Raw genomic sequence first — 25,003 nt, 5'->3', positions numbered from 1 at the left:
AGACAACGGCCAAAAAATGTTTTATCTTGCAATAACACATGAATGCTTTCTAATCTAAGCCTTCAAAACAGTGTTTTACTGCACTTTAATTATGTTACAGCGTTATTAGAAAGCATTCTGAGGAATTAGTGTTCCATAATTACAATTCCTGAATACTGTAGACACATCCAACTCTCAAATCATCTGACCTGTTCCAGATTCTCAATCTTTTGCAAGAATTTCTATAATAATATAAATTAATGCCTTTTATTAAAGGAACAGTATTTCAAACCCTCCAAGTGTCCCTATTTTCCAGGGACGGTCCCGGATTTACAGAAGCTGCCCTGGTTTTTTATTTGATCCCTGGATGTCTCGTTTTTCCTTAGGGCGTCCCTATTTTCTTCAGAGAAATGTTGGATGGTATGGAGTTATCCAACCCCCCCACCCCCATCCTGCCATCTGAAGGCAGCCCTGTATAGGGAAGTTTTAAATGTTTTATTATGTTTTTATATATGTTGGAAGCCGCCCAGAGTGGCTGGGGTAACCCAGTCAGGGATATAAATAGTGAACTTATCATTATTATTATTATTATGGAATAGGATGTCCCTATTTTCATCAGAGAAATGTTGAAGGGTATATTTTGAGTTCCTTGTGTTAGATGACAATCTAACATTCACCTCATCAGTAAAACAGGAATAACAAGCAGTTATTAATTTAAATTCTTTTCCTCCAGGAAAGAGCAACATGACCCAATTTCAATATTCGTTTCTGATATGGAAAATCATCTTGAGATTATTTTAGTTTTTTCTATTTCATGTATAAAATACTCCCCATTAAATGCACACCCACATGGTGACAGCAACTATTGTATACCAATCAAATCAAGTGACTTGTGGATTCTCATGCCATTTAGTTTAACACTTTCAAAGATACGAACTGTGTTATGTATTGATGGGCTGGAATATGTTTAATGAGATGGAAAATGCATCATTTTCATCAAGGAGCCAATTAAGGCTCAGTGGGAGCTACAGGGACACATTTTGGTAGTAGAACTGTTGGCAACGTAAAGGTCCTATGTAGGTTGCTCCAGATGGTTATGTAAAAAAACCCTAGATTGCACGTACAAAAGACAAAAAAATTCAGAACACATTGATCTCTGCAGCTCAGAAAATCAATAGTACAGTTAAAACCTTTCTTCTTCCTATCACCCTGGCAGGTTTATTTTGCATATGATTTGACAGAAACAGCTAGAAGAGCTGAAACACCAAGTTCTAAATATTGTTCAATAGGAAGGTGTTCTTAGGAAGTTTTTGGGAAGACTGGAAAAACATTTTGTTTAAACCTACTTTTAATTTTAATTGTATATACACATGCACACCCTTATATTGTCCCTGCAGGGTAAATAGCTGGCTCAGGTGAGTGCAATTTACATCTATTTGGAAAGCATGTGCTCAGTCCATTGATCTGTGGCCCATGATACCAATCCAAGGTATCATTATGGACAATTTCATGGTTATGTCAGGGATAGGATATATTTTTCATGAATAACATCTTTCTTTCTGAGTAACCTTCCAGAGGCCACACGGCAGTAGTGGATGGGGTTAAAGGCAAAAGTGAGCGCAACAATAAATGGAAATTTTACCTTTGTAGTTGGCTTATTTCTTCACACTCACTTACCCCATCAGAGCACCATCAGGATCCAAGAGCGCATTCCAGCCAAGCATAAATATTCAGGAAGGGTGCAGAGCAGGCTTGGGGAAGGGGGAAGGTGTGGGCATGGGGAGCGCTCCAAGGGCCAGATAAAGGCCCCAATGTGTACTGTATGTTTAAAGCAGCATCATACAAATTTAAACAGATTGATTTCCCCAAAGAATCCTGAGAACTGTAGTTTGTTTGTGGGGTGTGAAACACAGATAGCAGTCAAATACAGTATTCCTAGACTGAACATGAAAGCGGATGTTTGCACCAGCCAGTAGAAAACTTCCTGTTTCCTCCTGGGCTGGGACAAACTTCCTCTACATGTAAATAGAGGTGGGTGTGACCTTACCTGCCCAGGTGACAAAAGTATCTGAGATACACCCCTCTCTTTCTCTGACTTCATTTGTTGTAGAAGCAACAGCTCTTCAGCTAGGGACTATCTCCTTTAGGGATAGATTCCAGTGTATATATTTTGTAACCTAAGTCTGCCTTCAGGGATCAACTGTGAACTGATGATACTGTGAGTAAACTTCTTTTATTGACTTTAAATAAGATTGTCCTGTCTATTCTTTTTAAGGGGGAGATAAGGGGACTTACCAGGAATCCTATTTTTAGAAGCTTAAACAAGCTTACAACAAGCTAACCTCTGTGCGTTTAAAAAGGGGAATGTTAAAACTCTGCTAAGTTATAGAACTTGCTAGCGCAAGTTAGGAACGATATTATTGAACAATATATCCTCTCCTGCCTCCCTGAACATTCCCACATTGTTAATGGTGCCGATTTATTTTTTTTAAAGAAGACCCCTATTCCCTTCACAGAGCTGCACTTTACAGAGTTCGCCTGGAAGAGTCCCACTCAGGGAACTGCAGCTCTTAGCTGTGGGAACATGAAGTGCTATGATACTGTTTTGAATGTATAGTGCAGGTGGAGCCAGAGAGGCCAGGAAGGGTGCATTTGAGGCCTAGGCCTGATCTCAGGCCTGGTTTATACAGCACACGCCTGCCATCCTCCTTCTAATAATAAGTAGTAACAAAGATTCTGACTGCACTTCGTTTGGCTTGAAGAGGATTATTTGAGTTTCATCTCAAGGACATCCATGCCTCACCTCTAATGGGAACCAAAAATGCTTCAGAAAGAAAAGGAGCAGACTCCCAGTGCTAGATGCACTCATGAGGAAACTCACATTTATCTAATTAATAAGGTATCTTATCTAGGCTGACTAGATGAATGGCTGGACTAGACTACATCAGAGTAGACCAAGCCCTCTGGACAATGACTGCCTGACTTCTTTGTCTGATGTATCGCTATATTAGGTTCTGCACTGACAGTGTAACACGGAGGCGCCGGATAAAGATCTACCCAAACAGGAAGCCCTGGATGACAAGGGAGGTCCAGGGGTTGCTAAGGGCAATAAATACTGCTTTCAGAAGTGGAAATAAGTCGCTGTACAGCTTAGCTAGAGCCGATCTAAAGAGAGGTATCCGTGTAGCAAAGGAGGCGTATAGACAGCGGCTGGAGAATCATCTACAAAGTAACAACACCAGGCAGGTGTGGCAAGGTGTACAAGAATTAACAGGGTATAAATCCAAGGACTCCCTGGCAGACGAGGGAGGGGCATCCCTCGCAGAGGATTTGAATGCCTTTTTTGCCCGTTTTGAAGTAACAACTGCAGCAACACCTGCTGAGGCTTTACCAACACCACCACCACTCCCTGTGAAGGCTTTGCCATCATCACCACCATTACCATCATCAGTACAAAGGAATGCAGTAGTCTCTGTGGAAAAAGAAGAGATGAGGAAGGTGTTGAAGGGAATCAACCCAAGGAAGGCCACAGGGCCAGATGGGGTAGCTGGAAGGGTATTGAGAGACTGTGCAGATCAACTAGCAGGAGTTTTCACTGGGATTTTAAATCGATCCCTAGCCCAGGCTATTGTTCCATCCTGCCTAAAGTCCTCTATTATCGTTCCAATAGCAAAAAAATCTAACCCGGAAGATCTGAATGATTTTCGTCCAGTAGCACTCACACCTATAATCATGAAGTGCTTTGAAAAGCTGGTACGAAATTATGTCATTGCCTGCCTACCAGAGGGACTGGACACATTCCAATTTGCTTATAAAACGAAAAGATCGACAGAGGACGCTGTGGCGATTGCCCTCCATGCGGTCCTTGCACATTTGGAGCAGCGGGGGGGGGGGGGGGCTATGCCAGACTGCTTTTTTTAGATTTCAGCTCGGCACTTAATACCATTCTACCACAACGTCTGATGTCTAAACTGGAAGATCTGGGGCTTCCGTTATCACTTTGTGGGTGGATATTGGACTTTTTGTCAGACCGCCCCCAGAGGGTTCGGCTGGGCCCTTATACCTCTAATATGCTCAAGACTAACACAGGAACACCACAGGGATGCGTACTCAGTCCGCTCCTTTATATTCTCTACACGTACGATTGTGTCGCTACTCACCCTAGTAATAGGGTTGTCAAATTTGCAGATGACACAACCGTGATTGGGCTCATCCCTGAAAGGGAGGGTGAAACGGATTATAGAGATGAGGTGGAGCGGCTGACAGAGTGGTGCAGAGCTAACAACTTGCTCATAAATACAAGGAAGACAAAGGAGCTTGTGGTGGACTTCAGGAGACAGAAGAGCAACGTCCAGCCACTTTTGATTGATGGGGTCTGTGTGGAGAGGGTAACAACGTTCAGATTTTTGGGCATTGAATTACAAGAGGATCTGTCCTGGAGTGTCAACACAAGGGGGCTTGTGAAGAAGGCGCAGCAGAGACTGTATTTTTTGAGAATACTAAGGAACAACCATCTTCCGCAGAAACTGCTGCTTGCCTTCTATCACTGTTCCATTGAGAGCGTGCTCACTTATGGCTTATGTGTGTGGTACGGAAGCTGTACTACCCAGGACAGGATGGGGTTGTGCAGGGTTGTTAAGGCAGCAGAGAGCATTGTTGGCTGCCCACTCTCTACCTTAGAGCAGATTTAAGCCACAAGGTGCCATAGGAAGGCACTGGACATAGTAAAAGATCCATCGCATCCTGGTCACTGTCTCTTCGAGCTCTTGCCGTCGGAACGGAGATACAGGACGATGAAGACAAGAACGAGCCGTCTTAAGAACAGCTTCTTCTCCAGAGCGATCTCAGCCCTGAATGGGAAGCCCGGACTTTGAAACTCATCTAATCTCCCTTGCTGTATTATACTGTATTGATTAATTAGTGTTTTTATGGAGCAGTCAAGTAATTTCGTTGTCCCCGAAGGGGGCAATGACAATAAAGATATTATTATTATTATTATTATTATTATTATTATTATTATTATATTATTGCAAGCATTAAATAAGCATCAAAGTCATTGCAGCAGTATATTTATCTCCTTATGGGGATTACATGGTGCAATAATACTAATTTAGAACTGGCAGAATTCTAATCCTCCTCCCAAATAATTATTGCTTTCTGCCTGGAAGACTACCTGCGATCCCAATCAAATCTACTCATATATATGTGTAGTAAACAAAAAAAGATGGCTATCTATATTTTATTGGTTCAAATTAAACAATACTGAGCTTTTGAATAAAACAGGGATGGGGAGTCTGTGGTCCTCTAGGTACTATCCTTTATATCATGCCAACGGTCAGAGATGAGGGCAGTTGTAGTCCCACATGTGGATGGCCAGTTTTTTTGACATGTTCCTATGGTTACATTAAAAACAGAACATTCACAAGCACAGGAATGGGAGGTTCACCTCGCACCTTAATTACATATCTTTAGGTGCCAGGTGAAAACATTCCTCTTCTCCCAGGCCTTAGGCTAATCAAAGAATCTATGGCTATTGAAACTATAGAGGGGGTTATTGTTTTGTTTGCTATTATGGCCTGGATAGCTCAGTTGGTTAGAGTGTGGTGCTGATAATGCTAAGGTTGCAGGTTTGATCCCCGTATGAAACAGCTGCATATTCCTGCATTGCAGGGGACTGGACTAGATTCCATGTTTGTGTTATGCATTTCTCTGTTTTTATACTGTAAACTGCCTTGTGATTCTTAGAAGGGCAGTATATAAATTTAATTAATTAACTCATTGAACTCAATGGGACTTATGAATAGGCATGCATTGTATATCCTATAAGACTGCACTTCATGTGCATTGAACATGGGTATACTGCACTTCAGTTGTTCTGTCAATATTTAATAAAAGTTTTCCAATTATATAAGCAAAATTTCCAGCTGTTTCCCTTTCTTCACTGTCATATAATTTGTAAGCTGTGACATGAAGGCATATTCAAAGCATTCATTTTCTCATTCTACTCTTAAAGGGATGGATAGGGATTCTGCAATGTTTTGCATAACTTCAATCATACATAAAACGAGTTCATAACAGTTTGAAGATCTCTTCTGTATCCATAGAAAAAGAATTACATGGTTCAAAGAATGCTCCATCATTCTTTTACATGCTCCATTTCTGTTGTCCTTTTTAATTGCTACCTTGATCTTTTTCTAAAACTTCCTCGCAACAAGGCAGATCCACCAAAAAGGCATCCTTTCCACAACAAAAAAGCTATATCCCAACTTGTCATGAGCGTAGTTATCTCTTAAATTAACATATAAAGAGGAATTATTGCGCTTTTATTTTCACAATTCCAGATATAAACTCGCATATAGATCACCTAAGACTTTGTCTACAGCATATATGATGCCATGCCACAGTATAAATCTAAAAGAAATGATAAATAGGTAGGTAGGTAGATGAGTGGTTAGCAGGAGCTGGGACTGAGCAACGGGAGACTTAACTGTCAGGGGTCCTTTACCTTTAGGTAGATGAGAGAGGTTTCATCAGATTTGCGCTCATTTGATTTGCTGGTACAATTTAATATATTAATTTTGACACGTCTGTCTTTTATCAGGGAAAGAACAAACATTTGCAGTAGATGTGTGATTACTGGCTTACATTTTTTCCAGCAATCAAACTACAGTATTTTGTCACTGGAAAACATAACAGCCAAATCTATCCATCACCAGAAGCACATCTGTTGCAATAACAAGTACTGCCCAGCAGAAGGTGGTCATTATAAGAAGTGTTTATTGGATAACGCCTGTGTTCTAAAACAACACTTGGAACAACAACCCAATCTTCTAACTCCTTTGTGATCTTTTAAAATTATTTAAGTTTTATACCAGAGTGGGCAACTCCAACAGGACTGGCTTCTGTGTAGAAATATATCGGATTGCACTGTACTTCCGTTTTATTTTATTTGGTCATCTTGAAAGGCCCCCAGACAGCAAACAATAAACCCATGCTGGCATTGTCTGTAGTAAACACATAAGTCATCTATACTGATTTTGTGCTATAGAGAAAAAATACTTGTCTCTTGATACACAAGCTACAGCTGCTTAATTGGCACTTTGTCAACAGTTCTTTTGAGCTTTTCTGAGAAACGAAGAAATGCTGCCTGCAATCCTCTTAAAAACAGCCTGCTACTTCAGTGGTGCTTGGAACCTGCTCCGGGATACATTTTATTCCATGTTTCAAGATCAGCACCATTGATTTAACCCCTAAGATGGAACCCAGTAATACCCACTTACCTGGAAGTTAGCAAGGGCCTTATTTCTGGGTAGGTATGTAGAAGATCATGCTGTTGCGACTTACAAACAACAACAACAAAATCAATTTATGGTACAGAACCAGTACTAGACAGCACGGTGGAGCAGAGATACTTAGCTCACCTCCTGACAGGTGAGTCACTGCTGCTTACCAGGAGGAGGGTGGCACAGTGCAAACACAGCAGCAGGAGCATCGGATTGGCTCAGCTGCTGTGTTTGCACTTCATAAACCTTTCTGCTCCCCCTTCTGGTAAGTAGCAGTGACTCACCTGACAGGTCAAGTAAGCAACTCCACCTTACCATGCCAACCACTACTGGGCAGAACTAAACATTATAAGAAATTTTGGGTTGCCACTGAAAATAGCAGCCCCATGCCAAACTGCCTTGTTCCACATTTGTACAACTTTTCTCATGCCCTAACCCTAGTACAATGCATTTCCCTGTTACTATTCAACAGTATTGTCTGCTCCTGGTAGGGACATGCACTGTGTAATGATGTCAGGACCTCTAGGCATGTTGTACTAGCTATCATGGAGAGGAAGGGAAGTGCTTGACGTGGAACTTCCGCGTTTGCCCATAATTCTGAGTGTCGTGCTTAGAATTTTAGCCTGAAACTCCCAACCTAACGTTCCATCAAAATCAGTAGGACTTCTTTTCGTTCCATGTAATAGTTACAGTTGATGGCTTCGTGCTAAAAACAGCTACCTTATTCCACAAATGTATGATCCAAGGAACCACAGTGCCTATGCTTCAATAGCATGGACTGCATTGGTGCACTTTTCACACACTCTTCACAACATAACAGAAGGCTGTACTATCACATCTCATTGAATTACAGGTATTACATTGTATTGCAATGGATCACCCAAATCTAATGAGTTCATGCATAATTGGTAGTTCTGAGGTGTATACACACAGAGCTTTCATGGTAGTTTCCCTGTTCCCTCCAAAGCAATATGGATAACTTGGTACCCCATTGAGCATAGAGAGTTATGCACATCAAGGTATTTGTAGCAGAGCCAACAGACTGAATGCAGCTCTAGTAGCACATGACTACATGTGGTTAGTGGTCCCAGACCAGCATGACCACCCCCCATCTACATTGCTTGCATCTGTCAAGTTCAGCAGAGGGCGGATGAACACTGCAGTGTACATTCACATCATAAGCAGTACATGCAGATCTCATTTGCTGGGTGGATGTGAATATATCCTGGATAGTGGTTTTAGGAGATGAAGCTGTTTGTAGATGAAAAGAATTTTCACCAAATGATAGGGAAATACCCAATTAATCAGTTTTAAAAATCTTCATTAGACTGTAGTACTTTGCGGGTGGGTGTTTAAAAATGGTCCTTTGAAGTCTTTTAATTTTGCCCCTGGCCACCTTTCAATTTCACTGTAATCCCATGGCACATTTAATCAAGCCCTCTGTAGTTTAAAATATTATTAAACGTCTTTTTGAGGATTTGAATTTTACTCCCGATTATGTGATGAAGATCAATCATCAAATATTCATCATATATTCATAATCATAGCTTACATTCCCCCTCTGCTTCAAGATGCTTATAATCATTTTGAAGTGTCTTAGAAGGAATTAATGGTCTAGAAATAAGATTTAAAGAGTGACAAGAGGATACACTGTCCTACTGTACTAGATGGAATGGGCAATCCCTGCCTTTGCAATGTTAATGGGTTTTCTGTGCTTTTAACCGATGAACATTAGGAGGCTTAGAAGCACTCAATGCTATAACATATACTACAAACATTACATACATATTTGTTGCAAAAATATGGTTTGTGTTGGAAATTAATGGCCTCTTCAAATGATCTGGGGCAGGTGTGTGGGTGTGTACCAACATTCACGTTTTTTGAATACTAACTTAAAATATTCCTTAGCTGAAATGCACATACAGGCAGGACTGTCCCTATTCAAGTAATGCTAAAAGAGAGAAATGCAAGGAATGCAGCTGTGGAGTGGGAGAGAAGAGAGAAAACTTTAAAAAGAAATCCTCTACCCCTTTCCTTTATTGAAGCGAGAAATGTTGCTTAAAGCTTTCACGAGTCCCATTTCCCCACATTTCCACCCCATTTGTTTCTCCTTCCAAACTGGCCCCTCCACAGTGCTCTGCAGTGAGAAAATGGCAGAGCAAACCAAACCCTGGCAAGGCATGATAAGAGTGCTGGAGCCACTGCCACATCTGTAGCCCCATTGCTGATGCCAGCTGGGGTGGAAGGTGGAGGAGCCAGAAAAAGCCTGTTGCAGACTAAACTAGCCTGGAGCTGGCATAGTGATTGGGCCTGGATCACACCCAATTTTAATCAAATAATGGCAGTAGGACTGACTCAGAATCCAGAATGTATATTTCAGGGCTTTCCTCGGGCTACTGGCATGCATTTGTACCAATTAATTTTCATTTTTTAAATCTTCATTTTATGCATTAATACATTTTCTAACGCTGCCTGTAAAACACAATATTCCAAGGTGGCTTACACCAAATCTGTAGACAAAACAACCAGCCATATAAAAAACAGAAACATATAACAAAATTAAAAGTTTCAAATAAAGGCAGCCTCAGATCAGTCAATTTTGGAACCAAATATTTGGGAAAACTAAAAGGTCTTTGCGTGGTTCTGAAAAGGCTACAGCATGAGTGCCAGGTGACCCCTTCCCCCAAAAAATAGCCTGTATCACCTGGACACCACTACCAAGAAGACTCTCTCCCCAGTCAAAACCTACCACACCTCAGTTAGCCAATGACTTCTAAAGGCGACCTCAAGGAATTGGAAGGTGGGAAAATGAGTTGGACCCTCAGTGAAATCTTGACAGGTTTCCACCCCACAATGTTATACAGAGCAACGAGCCAGTATAAGCTAGACATACCTTGCAGGTTTTTGGAATTCCCACTTAAGGAAACTGGAACAGATAATGCTTTTGTGCGACAAAATTTAGCATGCACTGGCCAACACTTCTCTTATGAGTTCTCATACATCCAATCCATGAGTCAGTCGAGACACAGTACTAAGATTTCAGGCTGTTTTCTAAGTCTCACAAATAGATCACACACACATGCACAATTGTACTGGCACCCCAGAAGCCTAGTAAGGACGGAGGACAACACCAGATTCAAAATAATGTTGGAAAGCTATTTAAGTCATAGAAATCTTCTTTTACAGGGATAGGGAAACTGTGGCTATCTAGGTGTTGCTGGACTATAACTCCCAATATCCCTTTACCCATTGGCTAGGGGTGATGGGAGCTGGGGAGCTGCAATTGGGAGTCCCACAGGGCCTTCACCATTACGATTAGACACCATACGCTGCCATCTTGCATGCACACCTGGGAGAAAATTCTACTGAAGTTGATGTGACTTACTCCCAAGTAAGTGTGCATAGGATTACACTGTTCTACAAGCAGCTTGGCAGGTCTTAATGAGACTTGTCTCTTGCAGCACTGTGGAGTTACTTAGCACTTTAACTGAGAAAGAGCAGCCAACGGATAAGGATGATAGGAGTTGTAGTCCAACAACCTTTGGAGGGCCACAGGCTCCCCATTCCTGTCCTAATAAAAGCGCCTTCTCTGAATGAAAGTCCATTGCCTCCTTCAAATAAAGCCTCAGTCCCCTCGGGGCTGTTCCTGCTCCACCTGCCCGGCCACAGGCTTGGGTTCATCCTGAGAAACCTCGGCAGACTCTGCCTTGCTGGGCCCCAGGGAATGATCCGAATCCTCGGGGTCGCCATCTGCGGTCGTGGCCGTCGTAGCCGGAGCTCCGTCCTTCTTGGTCTGAGACCCCTTAGAGCAGCAAAGCCTGAAGCAGGCCTGGAAGATCTGCAGCGCGGCCATGACCAGGATCACCAGCGTCACCACAGCCACCGTGATCAGGATGAAGAGGTAGTTGGAAGACACGGCTCCGGGGGCGCTGCTGCTGTTGCCCACCTCGGAGGGCAAGGTGGCCGCCAGGGAGTCGTTCCAGCCAGGCAGGCCGTCCGAAGAGCCGTTCGGGGAGGGAGACAGTGCAGGCGACGGCGGCGTTTCAGTTCCCGCCGGCGGCACGCAGGCTTTTTCGTCGGCCGCCAAGCGAGCGCCCCAGGCGCACAGGCACAGGAAGGCGCCCCGGGCGCCGAAGCAGTCGGCCAGCTCGACGCAAGCTCCCTCGCTCGGGCTCCAGTAGCCGCTGGGGCAGGAGCAGAGGCCGCGCTCGGTGCCTTCCCAGCGGTAGCCGTCGGGCGAGAGGCGGCAGGTGAAGCGCGCCTCCCGCCCGGGGCACCTCAGGGTGAGCACCGTGCCCGGCGGGCCGAACTCCACGGCGGCGCTTTGGAGGCGGAAAGGGAGCGCGTAGTGCAGGTGGCTTCCCGCGCCAGGCGCGCGACACGCGCCCGCGTAGCTGTACTTGCACACGTACCCCGCGTTGGCCTTGGCGCAGGCGTGCTCGGCCAGGCCCCACGACTCGGCGGCGCGAGGCTCGCCCCAAGTCACCTGCAGGCCGGCGCACCTCTGCGTGGTGCACGACTTGCTGGGCTCCTTCACCCATGAGAGGCTCCCCTCGGCCGCGCTCTCGTTCCTCGCCTCCGCAACAAGTCCTCCGGCAGCGGCCCAGGAGAAACCCCGCAGCGGCAGCTCCTCCATGGTGCACTGCTGAGCCTTCCTCACCAGGCCCAGCCAGAACAAGGAGGCGCCCGACCCGCCGCGGGCCACCCCTCTCAGCAGAGACACGATGGCCTGCACTTCCACCCGGCCGCTCGCCGTGCTCAGGCGCCCGCCGTGCGCCGCGCAAGCGTCCTGGGCCCGGGGGAAGCTCAGGCTGCCCACGTGGACGCTGTAGCAGGACCCCGAAGGGTGGCACCAGGCGTGGTCGCTCTGGGGGCGCACGGCGGCAGTGGGGCCCCCTGGCACGGGGAGAGGTTGCAGGAGGAGGAGAGAGGCAAGCACAAGGCCCCGCATCTTGCCTCGCCTCCCCGCAGTGGCATTCGCGAGCACCAGCCAAGTCTGAATGGCGGGGATGTGGCGTCGAGGCGACTCCTTTTCTTCACAGCTCACACCACAACAATATCTTCACTCCTGCAGACCTTCCCTTTCAGTGGCTGAAAGGAAATGTGTCAGGGGTTAGGCTTGACCTTAACATCCTTGATTTGTTGAAGTCCCCGCGCCAAAAGTTCCCTTCCAGAATTGGAAACATCTGATAAATAAAACCCAGACGGCAGGGAAACTTTTCTTTGCTTGCACTTTGTAGGGAGAAACGCTCGCATAATCTAGGCGCAAGAAGGCAGACGAGTTCTTTGGGCTGAGTTGTTCACCTCCGTGTTAGTAAACACAGGCCGGATGTTTAATAAATTATTTGAACTCTGTGCCTTTTATTGACTTGAAAGCTTAGCACCGATTGCAGCGGATCTTAAAACTATCAGAAAAATAATTGCTTGATGAAATGCAGTGGAGGGCAATGGCATTAAGGCCCTAGTTAACCCCCTCCCATGCAAGCACACACCCACCCAACCTACCAGTGTGCAGCTGCAGTGAAAAAGGCACATTCCATGCTAGGAATCATTGGGAAAAGAACTGAAAATAAAGCTGCCAATTTCATAATTCCGTTATACAACTCTAGGGTGTGATTGCATTTGGAATACTGTGCTGTGTAGAGTTCTCACATCAAAAAGGATATTGCAGAGTTGGGAAAGGTTAAGAAAAGGGCAACCAAAAAAGGAACAAGGCAGACGAAGTGACTCTTCTATGAAGAAAAGGACTTAGTTTAGAAAAATGGTGAGTAAGAAGTGAAATGATAGAAGCTTATGAGATGGCTAGTCCCCATAGTGGAGGCAGTAATATTTCTGAGTACCAGTTGCTGGAAGCCACAGGAACAGAGAGTACTCTTGTGCTCAGGTCCTGCTTGTGGGTTTCCCACAGACATCTGGCTGTCCACTCTGAGAACAAGATGCCGGAGTAGATGAGCCATTGTCCTGAAACTCTTCTTACGTTCTTATGCAGGAAATCCGAGACCATGTGGATGGACTGGTAAAAAGGACTGGTAAGTAGTTAAAGATCAGATGAAGAGAGTAGAAATAAATGGACAATTCTCACAATGGAGGGGTAGAAGAAGTGGGGGTTCCCCAAGGATCTGTACTGGGGCTGGTGTTTTTGTAAAATGTTTTTAAAAAACAGGGCTAAACTGTGTGGTGGCCAAGCTTTTGATGAAATCCAGCTATTCAAGGTGGTTTACGGAAATGGGATTGTTAGTAGCTCCAGAGGAATAGGTATTAAAAATTTCAAATTTGGTTCAGTATAAGCAAGTGTAAAGTGATGTGCATGGTGGTGGTGGTGGAATCCTAAATTCACATATACAGAGATGAGATCTGAGGTGGTGGGTACCTGATCAGGAAAGAGATTGTGGTGGAGAGGTTGATGAAAACAATGGCTATGTACACACCAACCCCTTCATTGCACGAAAATACAGTTTTTCCCCTCAACCCTGTATCATTCATGCTCATCCTTAGCATGCTGCTGTCAATCTAGATTGCGTCCAGATCCTGCCATCCACAAGGGCTGGCGTTAGTTACTTGATATGTGTTTGAAAACACTTGTATGGATTAGGTTATCAATGCCTTTTCCTCCCTGAACATGCTCCAGGTGAATGAAGATGGAAGTCGTGTTTGTGATCTTGGTATTTGTTGTTGTTTAGTCGTTTAGTCATGTCTGACTCTTCGTGACCCCATGGACCAGAGCACGCCAGGCACTCCTGTCTTCCACTGCCTCCAGCAGTTTGGTCAAACTCATGCTGGTAGCTTCAAGAACACTGTCCAACCATCTCGTCTTCTGTCTTCCCCTTCTCCTTGTGCTCTCCATCTTTTCCAACATCAGGGTCTTTTCCAGGGAGTCTTCTCTTCTCATGAGGTGGCCAAAGTATTGGAGCCTCAGCTTCAGGATCTGTCCTTCCAGTGAGCACTCAGGGCTGATTTCCTTAAGAATGGATAGGTTTGATCTTCTTGCAGTCCATGGGACTTTCAAGATCTTGGTATACACCAAGCCAAAATGCCATTTATTGGACAAGTGTGGCTACACCCCATTGCCAAGATCACCTACATCTGTTTTCAAATGGACACACTTTGCCTGTGAGGTAAAGCAAAACCAATCTGCAGCAAGCAGATGGAAGGAGAAAGTGGGAAGCAGCACCTCTCTTCCAATTTCCTCCTCCTGTGTACTTTCCAGGTGAGAAAAAGGTAACCACCCTCACCCCTTCCTTCGTTACCAAGTGAACAGTGGAGAGGGGGTGTCATGTTGACCACTCCAACTTAATCATATCCTGACATTTCCATTTTTAAACGAAAATCCAGAAATGCTCCATAATAAAGGTAAAGGTAAGGGGACCCCTGACCATTAGGTCCAGTCGTGACCGACACTGGGGTTGTGGCGCTCATCTCGCTTTATTGGCCGAGGGAGCCGGCGTACAGCTTCCGGGTCATGTGGCCAGCATGACTAAGCTGCTTCTGGCAAACCAGAGCAGTGCACAGAAACGCCATTTACCTTCCTGCCAGAGCGGTACCTTTTAACTACTTGCACTTTGACGTGCTTTCGAACTGCTAGGTTGGCAGGAGCTGGGACCAAACAACGGGAGTCCACCCAGTCGTGAGGATTCAAACCGCCGACCTTCTGATTGGCAAGCCCTAAACTCTGTGGTTTAACCCACAGCGCTAATAAAGGTGATAGTAAAAAGTATCTCATCAACTATGGACTCTGTGGACAATGCAATCGTTTATTTTAATGATTAATTGAAAGTAAATGACGACGAGAGTTAATTCCCATTGATTTATGAACCTATTTCCCCTGTTTGGCATTTGTCCTGAACGGGGGGGGGGGGGGGACCTGTTTGCAGGGGTTGTATTTGTCTCTTACATTTCTTCTCCCCCTTAACTCCTACAGCTATGCTGCTTAGCCAGGATTTATCCATCTCTCATTGCTCAGCTCACGCCAAAAATAAAACAGTATCAACACAGGCTCTGAGTAAGTTAATGTCACCATAATTCATCATCATGACTTCTTTGAAATTAGTTGGGAAAATTCATCATGACTTCTTTGAAATTCGTGGCAAATTTTCCATTGATCTTAGTACAGAGCCAGGATTTCATAAAGTGGCTGAAATCTCTCTTGCCCCTCCCCTGGAAAAATAAAGAAATAAAGAAGAAGGAGCCAAGCCAAAGTAAGGGTCTGAGAACAGTGACTAACATCTTCCAAATTTTGGCTTTGTTTTACAAGCCAGTGATATGCAATAAGATCAGTGCAAGGGGGTATTGTTAAGTTTATTTATGTATTTATTTTTTTATATCTGTATTCTGCCTTTCCTCCAGGGAGCTCAAAGTGGCATACATGCTTCTCTTCCTCTCCATTTTATCATCACAACAACCCTGCAAGGTACGGTATTTTAGACTGAAAGATGTGCCTATTTTAATAATCTGCTACTTGAAGCAAACAGTTGTGCTTTCAATCTCACGCTTACCAAACCTGTCCTGGTGTTTCTCATTCCATATTCCAGATTTGCACAAGAGAACTTTTTAAAAAGTGTGTTGCTCTAAGCCAGGCAAGGATTTGGAGTTGCTCCTCCCAAATGTTGGTCTTTCCTTTCCTCCTGTTTGTCTTTTCTGCTTCCCCTACCTGCAAGGGCAGTTTTTATTTTTAATGCTCCTTTTTTGGTGAAAATCTGAGCAAGTGACTAAAACAATAATTCAATACAGCACTCACAAATGGAGGGAGACTGCATATAGTAAGCACAAACACTGCTGAAAAATAACCTATTTTTTTTTAGGAGGGGTCTGGAAAGGGGAGTAGCTAAAGTGGAGGGTTAAAAAGAAGTTAAAGAAACCAAGTTAAAAAGAAACCCAAAGCAAAACATCCGCTACCCAAAGTGCACCAGGCTGAGGTCATTTTTTAAAATTACTTCTCTGATTGAGAAACCCAACTTCAGAGGGGGAATGTGTGAGTTCACAATTATTTGCTGCAGATGTCATGTGGGTGATGCTAAATTAATGAGAACACAAGCAATTTCTGATTCGCATTATACTCTGGTGTCAGCAAGCCCTTATTTTCTTTTTTTTCTTATTCCTTTCTGAGAGGCTGAATCTTTTCCTGCTATACTAAATTGCAGGAACATTCATAAAATCCTGTAAAAAGAAACAGAAACATAGCAATCAGCAGAATGCCTGGGTATTTCAGAGAGCCTTAAAAAACCATGCAATGATCGGTGCTCCCTTTCAGCAGCTCCTGTGTTCAGAAGTCCGGTAGATTATTCATCCACACAAAACACACACACACACACACATACAGTGACCCTGTAGTAAGTCTAAACTTTGCCTTCTGTTATTTGTGGACAGTGTGTTATGCTACCATTGCTTCATTGGTTGAGGCTATAGCATTGCAGAGAAAGCCTAGGTTTTCATAGCATCTGTGCAAGCTACATTTCATATACTGTGCAGTATCCATGAGACAACTATACTCCTTTGGGGAATGGTAGCAGTGTGAAGTATTTGTGCTTTCAAATGGCAGCCCATATGAGAGTAAATCAAAACTCTGGAGAATTCAAGTCATTTGCAACGAGGCAGAGTTTCCTAGGGAAACCTGCTAGAATAGCAGGAAGCCTTAAGCCTTGCCATAAATAGCAGACTTCAATCCCTGGCATTGTGCCTAGGCTGACCCTTCAACGTCTATGAAGTTTATACACTGCTGGTTTTAACTGTATTGTTGTTTTGAATTATGTAATTTCATTCTTATCTTGAGCTACCCTGGGAACCCATTGGGGAGGAAGGGTGGGTTATAAATTTGAAATAATGGCTCAATAACTGAGCATCTTGGTGGAGAAGGCAGGAGGGGTTTGCTAAAAGAGCTACTGAAAACAAGAGGAAGGGGAAATTGTTGTTGTTGTTTAGTCATTTAGTCGTGTCCGACTCTTTGTGACCCCATAGACCAGAGCACGCCAGGCACTCCTGTCTTCCACTGCCTCCCGCAGTTTGGTCAAACTCATGCTGGTAGCTTCAAGAACACTATCCAACCATCCTGTCCTCTGTCGTCCCCTTCTCCTTGTGCCCTCCATCTTTCCCAACATCAAGGTATTTTCCAGAGAGTCTTCTCTTCTCATGAGGTGGCCAAAGTATTGGAGTCTCAGCTTCAGGATCTGTCCTTCCAGTGAGCACTCAGGGATGATTTCCTTAAGAATGGATACGTTTGACCTTGCAGTCCATGGGACTCTCAAGAGTCTCCTTAGACTTCAGCAAAATTATTGTTGAATTCAAAGACAAGGAATCACTCTGAAGTCCAGTGCTGAAGTCTCCTTGGTGTAAGCCTGACAAAATCAGAATGAAATGGTTTTGCACCACAGTCTCTTCTGTGTTAACTTCTTAACCCAAACCTCATGCCACCATTCCATGGAAGTGTCTCTGATCCCCATTTGCAGATACACACAGCTCCTTTACTCAGTTCCTCTGCCTGTTCCAGAAGAGCGGACATTTACTTTATCATTAGCCCCAAATCTCTGCTAAGACTGACAAGGTCAGGGGAAAGCCTTGCCAATATCACCAGTGCCTCATTCATTTAGTCTTTTTAATTAAAGTAATACTATGCGCTCTGCCACCTCCTGCATGTGTGTAGCTTTTCAAAGGAAACCATGCAGTTGAAATGGATTACATTTTCCCTTGACACTTTCCATTTCATTGCAGGGCAGAGCCTTTGCTGATAAAAATGACAAACCTTTCCTACAGTCAAAGGCTAGCAGGGAGTTTAAAATGTGGCAGTGCAGTGGCCAAGCATGTAATGTAAAAAAAGGGGGGCTACACGCTGTCAGTCTTGTGTCCAAATCTAGTTACTTGAACAATATGGGCCGCATCCCAGTAGGCAAGGAGAGGGGTGTATTTTCTGCATTAACTGGAGGTGATAACTTTTAAAGCACTGAAGTAGGGGTGAGATTCCTGATTGATTTTGAAATGCATAATTTTTAGGGTCATTGCAATACAGTGGTACCTCGGGTTACATACACTTCAGGTTACATACGCTTTAGGTTACAGACTCCGCTAACCCAGAAATAGTACCTCGGGTTAAGAACTTTGCTTCAGGATGAGAACAGAAATCGCGCGGCGGCGGGAGGCCCCATTAGTTAAAGTGGTGCTTCAGGTTAAGAACAGTTTCAGGTTAAGAACAGACATCCAGAACAAATTAAGTACGTAGCCAGAGGTACCACTGTAATTGGTATCAGGGCCAGGCAACCCATGAGGCAAAGTGAGGTGATTGCCTAAGGTGGCAGGATCCACCGGGGCAGCAGATCCCAATGTCAATCTTTCTTACCCCCTTGTTCCTGATGTAGATCTTCCCTTGCCACTTCTTCCCTTGCAGGGAGGTGAGGTGCCATTTTGGCATCCGCCTCAGGTGGCAAAATGTCTTGGCCTGACCCTGCTTGGTATCGTAGGTTCTTTGTTAATTAGTTTGTTTTGCCTTTATCTTGCTTAGAGAACTACTTACCTGCTCTTCTGGAATGTAACATGTTACAAAATCAGTATCTGCTCAGTTATCCTCAAGTTTGTATCAAAAGTTGGATAAATGTGCAGGAAGCGAAAAAATAAGGATGATATATTCTTAATTCTATTTGTAGCTTGTCAGGCCACACTACTAACACAGCGTGAAGGGCATATAGGCCATTAAAATCTATGGGCAGCAGTACATTTAAGTCTGTTGAATTTTGTCTGAAGTCTTAAAAGGTGCTACATACTTGGTTGTAGTTTGTATGCAGTCTGATCTAATCCATATATATATATGGCAATAGATTTTAACTGGGTTTAACGGGGCACACCTCCAAACAAGAGTGCATATAATTGCAACTTTAAGACCTTTGTAAGTACCCACATAATGCAATCCATGGCAATGTTACCCATGTAGGCAAGGCAGTTTTGCAACCAACATCATTCAAAAAAATATCTGCCAATCGTAAATATCTTCCAGGCTTCCTTTGAGACATATGTAGATTGCTCGAGCACATTTTTCCTAAATTATTGCACTACCAAAGTAGCGTAAGAAGAAACAAGTCAGACACGGTAACTAGAAACATAATTTCGAACTGTACATTTCTTATTACTCTAGGTAAGCAGTCTCAGGCAGAGTTCATGATTCCCATTTTCTTTTATGATGATTAATAAAACACAGCTCATTGAAAGCACTGATGAAAGAATTATATTCAAAAAGCTTGTTAACATTTATGTATCTGTCAGAGTAGGCCAGAGAGAGGATGCAAAAACATTGTGCTGTTCTTGAACTTGGCGCAGGGAAGGGGGACAGCAAGACTAGGATCTGGTGTTCCCATTATGCTGAAGACTTCACACTTGAAAAATATTTTGCACTATTTCTTCCCCTTAACAGCACAGGTTCATCCAACACATTTTTAGTTATTATACCATTTTTTTTTAAAGTCTCCGTTTATTCTGATAATTGCTTGACTCTTTACAAGGGCTATTAGTTTTTATAACACATCAAAATATTTTTAATTAGTGATTGACTAAGTAGATATTTGGTTTTATCATCTGCCTAGTGACTGTCAACTGATTCAGCTGTCTTGCATTCATGGGTGAAATTAATGAGTCATCAGGCCTCACATAAGGCTTAATCTTGTCATGTGCCAAGCACTTCCTGGCTCCTAAGAAGGGCATCAGTGCTTCACAAGAGCGCTGATCTTCATGTATCATAGAAACAACCCTGAAAAAGAGACTGAGAATAAAGAAATCCCTGTTTCTTTTAAGGTCTGCTTCAGGAATTACCCATTTTGTCCTAAGAAATGCTTGTACTACACTGTACATACACACACTAAATCATCATCATCAAGTACTCTCAGGATCAGAATGTTCAAATGGAATGTTCAAAAAATCTCCCAAAATTGAAGGGAGGGGTGTAAACAGGTTTCCCAAAGGAACGAGTTTCAAAAATTAGGTGGCATCATTAAGAAGTGTTTTCTCCCTCACTTCACATGGTGGTGAGACATGGGACAGAACATCCCCAGATCTTAACCCATGAGCAGAATTCTAGTTGAGCAGGTGGCTCTTTTTAAATATCCTGGATACAAACGAACCCTAACATTAGGCAAAGAGAAGCAGCAGCCACTAGCAGCTGATTTCAGGTACAGTGGTACCTCAGGTTACAGACGCTTCAGGTTACAGACTCCGCTAACCCAGAAATAGTACCTCGGGTTAAGAACTTTGCTTCAGGATGAGAACAGAAATCGTGCTCTGGCGGCAGCAGGAGGCCCCATTATCTAAAGTGGTACCTCAGGTTAAGAACAGTTTCAGGTTAAGAACGGACCTCCAGAACGAATTAAGTTCTTAACCCGAGGTACCACTGTATTGTGAAAGGGCAACGAAATGTTAGTTATTGCATTTATTATTGTTGTATTTTTGCCGCCAGGAAGGGAGAGGCTCTTGTGGGGTTTTCTATCTGAAGTGCCAAAATAACCTCAACAGCTTTTGCTACTAGACACCTTGACTTCAGGGGGAGGATGGGTTACATTTTCCACTTCAGCAAGCAAAATGACTTCTGGCCCTGGCTTTAAAGGTGACTATGATAGGGAGGGGGTATCAGCTAAAATGGCTTCTCTTCTTTTTCCTTGTATTTCCCCATTCATGGAAGGGCAACTTAGAATCCAATTCAATATTGTTATGCACAGAGAGAGCTGTAAATCCAATAGAACCCACAAGTGGAATGCAAAAAACAAAACAAACGCCAAAAGAAATTTATTTATTCTCAATAAAATTCGCATTCAGAGAAGTTGAGACTTTTCTTCCCCTGCTCAGTTCATTTCAGGTTTAACTGTGACAAAAGTAGGAAACGCTACAGGTCACTCTGTCTTCTCTGAGTGCTGTGAAAATTCTTACTTGGATCTCCATGAAATATTGATTTCACGTCATGACTAAGCTTCAATTAATCCACCACCCTTTCAGAAATGCACTCCTACATCTTGACTTGATAAAAAATGACTAATGGCTGGCTGGCTATATAGGATTTAAATAGTGACGGTCTTCCTTAAATGAGCTTTCATTCCATGATTCAAATTTTGACTGTTCTACTTGGAATAATTGTGCAAGCAATTTACACATCATTATGCTCTTGTAACTTATTCTGCTATTTCCCACATTGCTTTCCAGCATGAGCATAAACTATCCTGATTGACTGCATTGGCTCAAGTTACTTGGCACTGCAAAGTGCTGTGGGGGGGAGCTTGGAAGCCTTTAATTAAGAAAGAGTAAATTAATAATGCAAACTACTGTGGTAGAATTCATGCTTGTTAAATCTTAAGTATATTGGATTGGAAACAGTCCCTTCTTCAAATAGCAGGGTTCCTTCTGTATGTGGAAGGAACCAAAATCAAGTGAAGATTAACATTGGAGAAACAGCAGGAGAGGCACTTTCCACTGATTGCCCCTTCCCACTGCCCTCCACAGTACTACTCCCAGCACCATTCTAGAGAGTTCCACAGACCTCTTGATCAGCTTTTAAGTAGACTGTGGTGAGAAGAATTGGCAAAAATCACCCCTAACAACCTACTATGCGTCCTCCAGCACCAGGGTTGCCAACTTGAGTAAAATATTGCCAGGTAAGCCCTGCCGCACATAATTGATCGCATGACATGGTGCGCGCGCACACACACCATTTGAATGGCAATGCCCAACCAATTTGGGGGTTCTGGTCACCTCAAATATTTTATTGGGGCTGAAGAAACCTCAGCCCCTAGAAGTTGGCTGCTATGCCCAGCAAGAACATCCTGTGAGTGGTGCCTGCTCGTTAGTGGCGCCCCCCCCTGTGGAACACCATCCCATCAGATGTCAAACTGATAAACAACTATATGACTTTTCTTAGAAGACATCTGAAGCCAGCCCTGTATAGGGAAGTTTGTAATGTTTGGTGTTTCATTGTGTTTTTATATATTGCTGGAAGCCTCCCAGAGTGGCTGGGGCAACCCAGTCAGATGGATGGTATGTTGTTGTTGTCATCGTCAATGTCAATGTAGTCCTGCTCACAGGAACTCTGCAGCCAGCCCATTGTATTCTGTCTGAAACTGCAGCATAGATGCATTTGAAAGGGCATTTGTGCTACGTGTGAGGTTGTTCTGAGTCTTAGTCTCATTCAGACCAATATTGCATTGTCATCACCAACCCACACAACCATTCTGTTTAGGAAGGTAAATGGTGATGAAACAATGTTGGATAGGTTTTTGTTTTGTGTAAGAGAGACTGCATGGATCCAGACACTCAAGGCCTTTCATGAAACTGCATAGCCTTTACAGTGGTGCCCCGCAAGATGAATGCCTCACAAGATGAAAAACTCACTAGACGAAAGGGTTTTCCGTTTTTTGAGCTGCTTCGCAAGACGAATTTCCCTATGGGCTTGCTTCGCAAGACGAAAAACGAAAACGTCTTGCAAGTTTGTTTCCTTTTTCTTAACACCGTTAATACAGTTGCAACTTGACTTCGAGGAGCAACTCATAGAACGCGGTGTGGTAGCCTTTTTTGAGGTTTTTGAAGACTTTGGTGATTTTTGAAGCTTTTCCAAAACTTCTTTTAAACTTTTAAAACTTTTTTTGGGGTTTTTGGATTTTGGGTTGGGGTGTTTGGAATTCAAGGACTTGGTGTTGGGGAGGGGTTTGCAAGAATCTGGAAGCTTGTGTGGTTTTTTTCTGCATTTTTATGATTTTCTGTGACCATTGGGCCACTCTGCTGTTTTTTTTAAAAAAATCCGGATTTGAATTTCTGTGTGGTGGGTGGCTGGGGGAACAGTTGAGGAGGGGTTTGCAAGAATCTGGAAGCTTGTGTGTTTTTTTTCCTGCATTTTTATGATTTTCTGTGACCATTGGGCCACTCTGCTGTTTTTTTAAAAAAAATCTGGATTTGAATTTCTGTGTGGTGGGTGGCTGGGGGAACAGTTGAGGAGGGGTTTGCAAGAATCTGGAAGCTTGTGTGGTTTTTTCCTGCATTTTTATGATTTTCTGTGACCATTGGGCCACTCTGCTGTTTTTTAAAAAAAATTCTGGATTTGAATTTCTGTGTGGTGGGTGGCTGGGGGAACAGTTGAGGAGGGGTTTGCAAGAATCTGGAAGCTTGTGTGGTTTTTTTCTGCATTTTTATGATTTTCTGTGACCATTGGGCCACTCTGCTGTTTTTTAAAAAAAAATTCTGGATTTGAATTTCTGTGTGGTGGGTGGTTCTTCAGCAAGAAGCAAAGAGTGGAAGAGGAACCTTCTTTGAGTTGTCCCCCAGAGTCTTAGAAAACGTACTGTACACTTTGTTGATTTTTAAATGTTTTTCTGTCATGTTTAGAAACTTAATTTATTGTTCCTTCAATTTTTGAAATGCTCTTTACAGTATGTGTGACTTTAAAGAGCACTTAATAAACTCTTGTTGTACCAAATTTGGCTTTGTTTGGACTTTTTTTGACCATAGGAACGCATTAATTGAATTTCAATGCATTCCTATGGGATTTCGTGCTTTGCAAGACGAAAAATTCGCTAGACGAAAAAACTCGCGGAACGAATTAATTTCGTCTTGCGAGGCACCACTGTATCATGCAGTGGGAGCTCTCCCAAACCGCAGTGTATCCTCATTCACTCCAATGATGGAAGAGTGAAAACCCATGCACACAAAGGGGTGCAGTCAGGAAAGTGCCCCATCTGTTTAAGTGCATAGGGAAGGTCCTGTGCAGGAACTTTGTGAACACAGTGGAACACAAATGGAGCTATGCACTGAGGGTTCTGCCGACTTTTACATTTACTGAAATCTTTGCAGAAGCACAAGGTTGCACGTTCTTCAGAATTGTCCAGGATGACTATTGCTGCATGAAGATTCTGAAAGGTAGAAAGGGCAAAGAAAAATGTAAACACCAGGACCTGATCACAGATTGGATTAGATTCACTCTTTTAACTGTGTCTTAGATGGAGACTAGCTTGGGGGAGAAATCTGATTTTGTCTGCATATAAAGGCAAGCCTGCTTTAGTCACACTTTCCAAAAGAGAATGTGAACTGAAACACGGTCATCTGTTGAAATTTGTAAGTTTTGCAATGCCAAGTAATCCAAATAACATGTACAGAAATGCACATACGCGTGCAAAGTATGTGAAAAGAACATTAAAAAGCAAATTACCGTATTTTTCGCCCCATAGGACGCACCACCCCATAGGACGCACCACCCCATAGGACGCACCTAGGTTTTTTTTGGGGGGGGGGAATAAAGAAAAGAAAAATTTCCCCCTCAGGCGCTGGGCTGGCGCGGGGGAAGCCCGAGCTTCCCCCGACCCCAGCCCCGAGAACAGCCTGCTATCCGCAAGCCTAGGGAGCCCGGCGGAGAGCTGCGCAAAGCCCGGGCGCGCTCTTCAGCGCGCCCCAGGATTCGAAATGCAGGCAGCTCTGCACAACCCTCGGGAGACCGGCGCGACTTCCCGACGGGCTCCCTAGCGTTGTGCAGAGCTGCGCGAAGCCCGGGACTGCAGGCAGCTCTGCGCAACCCGAGGGAGACCGACGCGAAGTCGCGCCGGTCTCCTGAGGGTTGCGCAGAGCTTCCTGAAGCCTGCATTTGCCCCATAGGACACACATACATTTCCCCTTCATTTTTGGAGGGGAAAAAGTGTGTCCTATAGGGCGAAAAATACAGTATATTATGGAGAATTGCTTTGCAAAAATATATGTCTCAGGCAAGAATGCATACAGAAATGTGTATATTAAGATAAAGTTGCAAA

General features: G+C 43.7%; 1 protein-coding gene and 1 long non-coding RNA gene across 2 annotated transcripts; one reads left to right on the top strand and one right to left on the bottom strand.

Moving 5' to 3' along the window:
• Window positions 1–6,909: 6,909 nt before the first annotated feature.
• Window positions 6,910–13,922, bottom strand: CLEC14A (C-type lectin domain containing 14A). Its single transcript, XM_080978869.1, has one exon. It carries the CDS (start codon window positions 12,211–12,213, stop codon window positions 10,888–10,890), a length of 1,326 nt encoding a protein of 441 aa, XP_080834995.1. The 5' UTR covers window positions 12,214–13,922; the 3' UTR covers window positions 6,910–10,887.
• Window positions 13,923–14,216: 294 nt separating this feature from the next.
• Window positions 14,217–24,404, top strand: LOC308462594. The gene is made up of 3 exons (XR_013979224.1): window positions 14,217–14,612; window positions 15,181–15,261; window positions 23,974–24,404. It is a non-coding gene; the product is annotated as an uncharacterized lncRNA (long non-coding RNA).
• The last annotated feature ends 599 nt before the right edge of the window (window positions 24,405–25,003 follow it).

The sequence above is a fragment of the Podarcis pityusensis genome (genome assembly GCF_964106645.2).
Source record: "Podarcis pityusensis genome assembly, chromosome: 1".
Classification (NCBI taxonomy): Eukaryota; Metazoa; Chordata; class Lepidosauria; order Squamata; family Lacertidae; genus Podarcis; species Podarcis pityusensis.
This window is presented reverse-complemented; position numbering and strand designations above follow the sequence as displayed.

Bases quoted from the DNA above. Each gene is read 5' to 3' on its own strand.
- CLEC14A (XM_080978869.1), bottom strand. From the start codon at position 12,213: ATGCGGGGCCTTGTGCTTGCCTCTCTCCTCCTCCTGCAACCTCTCCCC.